Below are 9,471 nucleotides of genomic sequence, written 5' to 3' on the forward strand. Positions count from 1 at the left end.
ACTATAAAGACGCTAATGTAGTCTGATTACTGGAGGCGAGGAATAAGTTGCTAACTTATAACAGGAGATTCAGCGTTCTGAAGAGGAGTCATTTCAGACTCAACAAATTAACTGCTTCGTTCTACTGCTAGATCTGTTGATTTCCTCAAACTATTTTTTTTCAGATTTCCAGTACCTTTAGTATTTTGCATTTATCAGAAAATTCTATGCAATTTCCATTGCAAACAAAAACAATGATTTACATACCCGTTGAAAGAAAAGCCCGAGATAACTACCTGCACTTTTAAAGCATCTTTGACATAAAATAGCCCAAGGGCACTTCACAGAACCACTATGAAAATGACACTGCACCATAAAAGGATTTATTGGGTCAAAGTCTGTTCAAAGAGGTAAGGCGCATCTTAGAAGAGGAAAAGATAGAAACCAAAATCCAGAATTTACTTACTAGACAGCTAAAAGGTACAACCACCAGCAGAACAATAGAACAACAAAAACTGGATGTTCAAATAGCCAGAATGAAATCAATACAAGTTCGTCAAGGAATGTGGTGCTAGAGGAAATTACACAGACAGGGCAGGGAGGAGACAGAGGGCTTTGAAAACAAGGATGAGAAGTTTAATGCCAAGATATTGGTAAATCAGGTTCCAACATTTGTTACTGACCAAAGAGGTGATAAGATCAATAAAATTTGGTTCAAGTTAAACATGCGCAGAATTCTGGATAACCGCAAGCTTAGAGTACATAATGTAGGAGATTAGTCATAAGCATGCTGAATTAGTTAAACAGTTAGAACAAATATAAGAAATAAGGATTTCAGTAACAGACAAGCTGAGACAGGGGCTGATTCAAGTAACATTATGGAGGTGGAAATAAGTAGACATGACATGGTCAGAAGTTCATCTCAGGGCCAAACATGACATGAAGGTTCTGTACACTGATTTCATCTCAGACTGTTGCTGGGAAATGAATAGTGTCAGTGAACAGGAAACCCAGTTCGGAGAATGTATCAAAAACAATGGCTTAGTTTTCCCAATACTGTAATGGAAGATATTCCCGTTCATCTAGCACCACAGATCACCTAAATATAGGAGTTGTGACATCACGTTGAGTTGTACATGTGGTTGGTGAGGCCACTTTCAGAGTACTACGTACAGTTCTGGTCACCCAGCTCTATGTAGGATATTATTAAATTGGAGAAAGTATAGAAAAGATTTACAAGGATGTTACTGCGACTGGAGGATTTGAGTTAGGGAGAGGCTGGGACTCTTCTCCCATGGAGCTTAGGGAGGTAGAGGGGTGACCTTAGAGATATTTATAAAATCATGAGGGGCACAGGTAAGGTAAATAGCAAAAAGGTCTTTTCTCTAGAATAGGGGAATTCAAAACCAGAGGGCATAATTTTAAGGAGAGAGGAGCAAGATTTAAAAAAACATGGGGGTAACGTTTTTGTTTAGAGAGTGGCTCCTACATGCAATAAACTGCCATAGAAAGTGATAGATGGAGGTACAGTTACAACATATAAAAGACATTTGGAAAGGTAAATAAATAGGAAAGGTTTAATAAGGATATGGGCCAAATGCAGGCAAATTGGACTAATTTAGTTTGGGAAACTTAGTCAGCATGGACAAGTTGGATCAAAGGGTCTGTTTCCACACTGTATGACTATGACTAAGTCTGATATTCTAGCAACGGTGTTGCTGGAAAAGATGGTGGTGAGATAGAGCTGGGTGACACGAATATGGGAAAATATCACTTTTGTTTTTGCTACCAAAGCAACACAATAACAAAAAAAAACAAAAAGAACTGTGGATGCTGTAAATCAGAAACAAAAATAGAAATTGCTGGAAAAGCTCAGCAGGTCTGGTGGTTTCTGTGGAGAGAAATCAGAGTTAACATTTTGGGTCAAGTGACCCTTCCTCAGAACTAATGGTAGCTAGGAAAATGTTGGTTTATATGCAGAAGATAATGTGGGGACAGGGTGTAAGGAGTAAACGAAAGGTGGGGATAGAGCCCAAAGAGAGAGAGAGAGAAGAGCAGTTGGGCAGACAAAGGAGTGGATAATGATCCGGCTAGAAGAATGAATAGCTATTAATGGGGACTGTTAGTAGCTAACAATGGATGATGTGTAATAACGTACTGTGTGACAAGGCAGCTCGGTTGTGGGGACTGGGGTAAGGACACGAGACTGCTCAAGCTCGAAAATCATTGAGCTTGATATCAAGTCCAGAAGGCTGCAGGGTGCCCAGGCGGAAATGAGATGCTGTTCTTCCAGCTTGTGCGGAGCTTCGTTGGAGCACTGCAACAAGCCTGAGACAGATGTCAGCCAAGGAACAGAGTGGTGTGTTGAAGTGGCAGGCAACTGGAAGTTCAGGATTTTTTTTGCAAACAGAATGCAAGTCTTCTGTGAAGCAGTCATCCAATCTGTGCTTTGTTTCCCCAATGTAGAGCAGACCACGTTGTGAGCAGCAAATGCAGTAGACTAGATTGTGGGAAGTGTAGGTTTACCTGGAAGGTGTGTTTGGGCCCTTGGATATTGAGGAGGGAGGAAGCAAATGAACTGGGTGTTACACCTTCTGCGGTTGCAATGGAAGATGCCTTGAGGCTGCGGGGGGTGCTGGGAGTGAAGGAAGAGTGGACCAAGGTGCCCTGCAAAAGACTGACAAGGAGGGGAGGGGAAGGGACTGTGTGTGTTGGTGGCATCTCGCTGAAAATGTCAGAAATGGCAGCTAATGATCCTCTGGATATAGATGCTGGTGGAATGGTAGATAAGTTCTATTGTGGGAGGGAAGAGTGGGAGGACTGAAGTCCAGGAGATGGGTCACATGTGGCTGAAGGTCCTGTCAACAACAGTGCTGGGGAATCCTCAGTTGAGGAAGAAGGTGGACATTAGGGAGGCTCCCTTGTCAAAGCTGGCATCATCTGAACAAAAGCAACAGAGAAACTGTGAGAATGGAAAAGAGTCTTTACAGGAAACAGGGTGTCAGGATATATAGTTCAGGTAACTGTGGGAGTTGGTGAGTTTGTAGTGGATATTGGTGGCCAATCTATCCCCAGAAGTGGAAACAGAGGTGCCAAGAAAGGGAAGGGAGGTGTCAGAGATGGACCAGGTGAAGGAGAGAAAGGGAGGCAGCACCGATGATATCAAAATGTCAGAGAGAGAACTGTGGGTGGGAGCTGGGATAGGACTGGAAGGAATGTTCCATACACCACAAAGAGACAGGCATAACTGGGACCCGTGGCCAATCCTCTGACCTGAAGAAAATGAGGAGTTAACAGAGAAAGTTGTTCAGGGTGAGGATAAGCTCGACCAAGTGGAGGAGGTTGGTGGTGGATGGAGATGGTTCAGGAAGAAGCGGAGAGACCCAAGACCATCCTAGTGGGGGATGGATGTGTAAAGGGATTGCATGTCCACGGTAAAGAGACGGTGGCTGGAGCCTGCAAATTGGAAATTCTGAAACTGGCATAAAGCATCCGAGGAATTGAGGATGTAAGTGGGCAGGGACTGGATCAAGGGAGAAAAGTCTGAGTCAAGGTGGGAAGAGAACAGTTCTATGGGACAGAAGCAGGCAGAAACAATGGGTCTGACCAGGCAGTCCTGTTTGTGAATTGTAGGACAGGGGGTAGAAGCGAGCTGTAGGGAGTTGGGGGACTATCAGCTTGGAGGCAGCGAGGGTGGAGGGGATGCAGGATGAAATGAGATTGGTGGCCATGGTTGACACAATGACCTGATGTTCCATTGTGAAGCCATACTCCAGAAAGAGATAGGAGGTATCAGAGAGCTGGCGCTCAGTCTCTGCAAATTGAAGTCAGTCCATCAGACTACAATAGCACCACCCTTGTCGGCAACACAACAAACACTGAACCCAGGATAGAATGTGAATTCAAAGTGGTAAGAAGACAGATTTTTTTTCCTGAAAACTGTCAAAAGCTTTTGTTCTTTCAAAATGAAAAAAAACAGGAAACTTAAAAAGGTTCTAGAAGACCAAAATCCAAGAATAACTAAACAAAACACTGCATTGCTGTAAAAAAAGTGACCAAAACATTTAGTACATGCGAACTAAGTGAAAAGGATGAACTTCATGAGTAATCCAGAGACATATGCAGAAATGACCAACGTATGGTATAAACCTTTATAATTTGTTATCTACCATCTGTTACACCAACATTTAGCAGTTATTTCAGGGAAATATGTAGTGGTTCTATGCGGACATGAATAAAATTGCAATAAGCAGGTGCTTTTGCAATAAAAGGAAGTTACATGCATGTCAAGGCTTGAAAATGATGTATTCTGATTACTTGATGTAAAAATTAGACAACACTGGACTGAGCACATTTACTTGTTAAAATGTGAATGTAATTTTTCTTTAAAACCAACAGCAATACAACTGATCATTTAAGATTATGAAATCAATTGAAAGAAATTCACAATTACATAATATATTAACAAATAGCATTTTTTGCAGCAGAGCTTCCATAATGCAAATGAATAGGAAAAGAATGGATGTAGCTATGCAATGTTAATGAACACATGGCATGATAGGTGCCAATATGAGGCTAGCTAACGTGCAGCTGGTTACCGCATATCGAATCCTCATGACATCAGGTCAAACATGGGCTACAAAATCTTCATGATTAGCACCTCCCACCCTGCCTCAGTTAAAATAAGAGAGTCTGTACTCCTCCATGTTGAACAGCACTTGGAAGAAACAGCAAGGACACAAATGTACTTAAGGTGGCATGTGCTACTACCACTAACCTAGTCCATACACTAGGTCAATGGCAAGTGGTGAAAACTAACAGGGAAAAGAAACTTATAAATTTATTCTCTCCAACCTACCTGTTACAGATACAGGTCAATGAAAGAATAAATAAGATTCATCACCACACAATCCTTGTGAAGATGAAGTTCTTTCTTCACACAAGATTTCTTCATTGTGCTATATCAGGAAGGTTCAGGACAGATCCAGCAACTCAAAACTGTGAATCCATGAGGTATGAGAAAGCAGAATTGAATTCCACCATTACATGTCACCTCATAGTCCAGTACACTTTCAGAATAGTCTCAAATCAGGAGACCAACCTTGGGTCATGAGCCAAGAGGAGCATACCTCAGGCACAGTAAAAAGTAAGGTGCCAACCTGGTAAGGCTACACACATGCTAAACAGTGCAAGCAGTGTACCACAGAACTAAGCAAACTCACAAACAATGGATCAGATCAGGACTTTGCAGTAATGCTACATACAGTTGGGAACAATGGTGGACAATTATCAACTAAAGAGAGACCTAGGCTTTCTTGATTTTCAATGATGGAGAAGTACTTAATTTGAACACAAAAATTTAAGGCTGAATTGTTTGCGACCATCACCTAAGTGCCAAGTGGATAATTTCTCTCCATTCCTCCCGAGGTCTCCACTAGACTCCAGCCTTCAGGGAATGAATTCATTACATGTTTAAAAGCAGTTGAATACACTGGTTACAGTTAAGTTTACATACCCTAACAACATCCGAGCTGTAGTACTAAATATCTATTGTCCCGTATTAGCCAAGCCTTCAGTCAAGCTGAACTAATACACCTACAAAACATATCTATCCAACAATGTTGAAAATTAGCCAGGTATAGCCACATCTGCAAAGCAAAAAAAAGCTCATAGGTATATTTTGTAAATAAAGCTCAAAATTCAACTGGAACAATACTTCCTCTCCAATAAGTCTACTCTCAAAGTAATGACAGGAATTGACAACAATCTGTCGAGCAGTACTTACACAGCAATAACATACTAATGCTCGTCTACATTCTGCCAAAACCAATTAAACAGTCCTTAACTTCTTGTCTATACTGGAGAAAGATATTAGATTCAAAGTTCCAACACCACTATACCATCGCAGTGTTTATAATCTACAAGATGCACTGCAGCAATTTACCCAAGATCCTTGGTTATCACCTCACAAGATCCATGACCTTGTATTTTCCAGAAGGAAAAGGACAGTAGGCACACAAGAAAGCCACACTATCCAAACCTGAATATTTGCAACTGCTCTGCATCATTAGGTGAAAATCCTAAAATGCCATAACAGCATTATGGGAGTGTCTTCACCACATGGAATGCTGCAGTTCAAGGCAGTAGCTCACTAGCACCTTCTCAACTGTAATTAGGGCTGAGGCAATAAATAGTCAGTGACATCCACATTACATGAACAAACAAAAGCAGCAAATTTGGCAATTTAACATTTCCATTGCAACACAACAATTTGCAATGCAAATCTAACTGTGGTTCTTACAGCAAAAGGTGCAATGCATCTTGTGCAGGCAGTCAAGGCACTTCCAAAGATTGTTTTGAAACTCTCTGGAAAACTGACATCACAAGTCACAAGACAAATAATATGCATCACCTTTGCAAATGGAAGAATAGATGAAAGCAGAACTATACGTGTCAGCTGCCAGACTGAGTGAGACACAAACTGATTTGGAGTTCGCTAATGGCAAGCCTCCCTCAACTCAATTAGTTAACTCCAGGACACTTCCTCAAAATAGTTGGGCTGTATAAAACAAATAATTGCCCCCAAATGTTGAGGTGAATTAGGAAAGCAAAGGGGGGGGGGGGGGGGAAGATATTCTACAGCTACATAATTCGACCTGACTGAAAATGCTCAGAGGTGTGCAGTAAACTAAAGTGCCAAGTGAAAGAGGTAAAAACCTGAGCAAGTTCAGTTCCCTCCCCTCCATCTTAAAGAGATTACATCATTGGTTTCAAGCGGCTCTGTGCACTGGGGCAGCCTTCAGTCAGTGATGAGGGTGCAGGCAGTTTACCTGCGCGTCAATGACGAAGATCAGAGCCCCGGTGCCCCTGAAGATCATCTCATAGTCGAAGGTGGGGTCGAAGAAGTCCACCTGGCCGGGAAAATCCCAGATCTGGAAGTTGACGAAGGAGCTGTTGGAGATGTCGTCCTTGTAGATCTTGTTGGTGCTCTCCAAGAAGAGTGTCTCGTTGGGGGACATCTTGTGAAAGACCACCTTCTGGATGGAGGATTTGCCGCTGCGCCTGAGGCCCATCAGCAAGATGCGGGGTTTACTGTCCGACTGCGACTCGCTGCCTTCCATGTCGGACTCTTCCACCCCATAGCCGAAGTCTTTGGGGAAAGAGTCCACCACCCCGTAGCTGCCGGCCAGCGGCTCGTCATTGCTGTACTGGATGGACATATCACGGCTGGGTGGGCGAGCAAAGGGGAAAGAAAGGTAGCCACCCAGAGCCCACCGCCGGACCCGCTCTCAACACCGCTCGAGTTCAGCCTCCCACACCGTGCAACCAAGCTCACCTCACCTTACGTCCCGTCTCCAACCCCCACGGCGCTGCGTCCCCGCTCATTGGCTGATCCTCCCCAGCGTGCGACCGCCCACCCACACCTCCCGCGCCTCTGTTGGTTAGTCCGTGTGTCCATCAGCACTGGCTCGCAAGCAGGTTTGGTTGAGAACGTCATGTGTTAATATCACCTGACTGGCGCTGGCGACCTTTGACCCCTGTCTCCTCCTCCTGAGGCAGGAAATAGGCAGCAGAGGGAGGATCAGGTAGAGGTGGGAAAGCCTAGAGGGAAGAGGGGTTTAGGGTGATTGATGGCAGGGAGTACTGCTGCTTCTGGGAAAGGTGTCCTTATAAATGCGGTTGAATTTCTGATTTTTCAACAGGTGGATTTCAGTCAGGGTGACCACACAACAATCTCCATCATGTGGTTGGTAGAAAGCTTTTGTTAATGAGATGTCAGATTTTCGTGTACCACAATCTGTGGAATTTTAACTAAATCCATGCAGTAACTGCCTGTGATTTGATTGTGAGGGACTGCTGAATGCCATGATACCTCTTTTTTAAAATTTATTTCTCATGGTATCTGGGCATCACTGGCTAAGCCTCCTTTTATTGCCCATCCTTAATTGCCTTGGAGAAGGCAGTGATTGCATGGAATTAATGAACAAAGCAGACCATTTTACCTGGCCAATCTGTATCAACTGTCTGCAACAATTTAGCGTGTCCACCTTTTTTTTCCTTCAGATCCCTTTTTCTTTTGGAAGCCTCTATTAAATCTGCATTCGCCATCCTTTCAGGCAGGACGTTCCAGATTGCAATTGCTTGCTCATTGCCTTTGATTCTTTGCCAATCCCTTTAAATTGGTGTTCTCTGGTTCTTAGCATATCTGCCAATGAAACATTTCCTCTGTTTAGACTCTTTCCAGACCCCTCATGATTTTTAACACCTATACCATTTCTCTTCTCAGCATTATTTAAGGAAAACAATTGCAAATGTTTTGTAACGGGCACTGAGCATGAGTTTGAACAGAGTGCTGATTGTTGGATGATTAAGGGAATTGGGATAGAGATGCTGTTTTGTTCTTTCTAACTTTTTCATCCTGTCATAAATTTGTTTCTTACTCTACAAGGTTTGATGAGTATCTAACAAGTGGTTGAGGTCCATTCTAATCCTAATATTTAAAATAATTGTTAATATTGTAATCATAAAACCAGTTTTAAGGTAAGGTTAATGAAATACATCCACAAGCATCCACTCCGTCCACCACCGATACTCAGTAATAGCAATGTATATTATCTACAAGATGCACTGCAGAAATTCGCAAAGATCCTCAGACAGCAATCCATCTAGAAGGACAAGGGCAGCAGATATATGGGAACACCAATGCCTTCAAGTTCGCTCCAAGCCACTCATCATCCTGACTTGGAAATATATCACTTTTCCTTCAGTGTCACTGCCCTAATGGCATTGTGGATCAACCCACAGCAGGTGGACTGCAACAGTTCAAGAAGTCAGCTCATCGTCATTTTCTCAAGGGCAACTCAGGATGGGCACTAAATGCTGGCTAACCAGCAACGCCCACATCCCACAAATGAGTAAAAACAATAAAATAAGATACATAAAAATAAAGCAAATAATTTAATCATATCAGTAATTAAACATATTGGGGATGTCAGGATAGGCAGTGTGTCATGGCTGCACATAATGTAGAAGTGCTGGATGCCATTGTGATCCCAGGTAAATAAATCTTCAGTAAGTGCAGCTCGAGCAAATTCAACTCTGTGTGTAATGACCTAGGTGTCAAACTACAAACACTGTGACACATCAGGGAGGGGTAAGTTACCTGGTCACTTTTTTTCCATGATGTGATCACACCATTTAGGATAGGATTATCTGATTTGGCCACTGGTCAGAAAATGGAAGGTGTGACTGTGAGTGAGGCAGATAAGGGAATTCCAGAGTGGTGTTCAGTCGCTTCAGCTTTTGCAATTGCCCACCAGATTTGATGCTTTTCCAGCTTATCTGCATGAGCTCACTGACCGTAGCACTGTAGCACAGGAAACCATTCAAGTGGAATGAGCAAAATGCAATGTAGCAGGAGTATGGGACAGGATTGACATTTGTTCTCTGTAGCAAAGTGTGAGAGCCTATAAGGCTGTGTTGCTTGCCTGG

At 42.9% G+C, this 9,471-nt stretch overlaps 1 protein-coding gene across 1 annotated transcript; it reads right to left on the bottom strand.

Moving 5' to 3' along the window:
• Positions 1-4,496: 4,496 nt before the first annotated feature.
• On the bottom strand, positions 4,497-7,558 carry LOC125486288 (ras-related GTP-binding protein C-like). Its single transcript, XM_048613203.1, has one exon. It carries the CDS (start codon positions 7,197-7,199, stop codon positions 6,783-6,785), a length of 417 nt encoding a protein of 138 aa, XP_048469160.1. The 5' UTR covers positions 7,200-7,558; the 3' UTR covers positions 4,497-6,782.
• Positions 7,559-9,471: the final 1,913 nt, after the last annotated feature.

Source organism: Rhincodon typus, chromosome 27, assembly GCF_021869965.1.
Source record: "Rhincodon typus isolate 14 chromosome 27, sRhiTyp1.1, whole genome shotgun sequence".
Taxonomy (NCBI): domain Eukaryota; kingdom Metazoa; phylum Chordata; class Chondrichthyes; order Orectolobiformes; family Rhincodontidae; genus Rhincodon; species Rhincodon typus.

Bases quoted from the DNA above. Each gene is read 5' to 3' on its own strand.
- LOC125486288 (XM_048613203.1), bottom strand. From the start codon at position 7,199: ATGTCCATCCAGTACAGCAATGACGAGCCGCTGGCCGGCAGCTACGGG.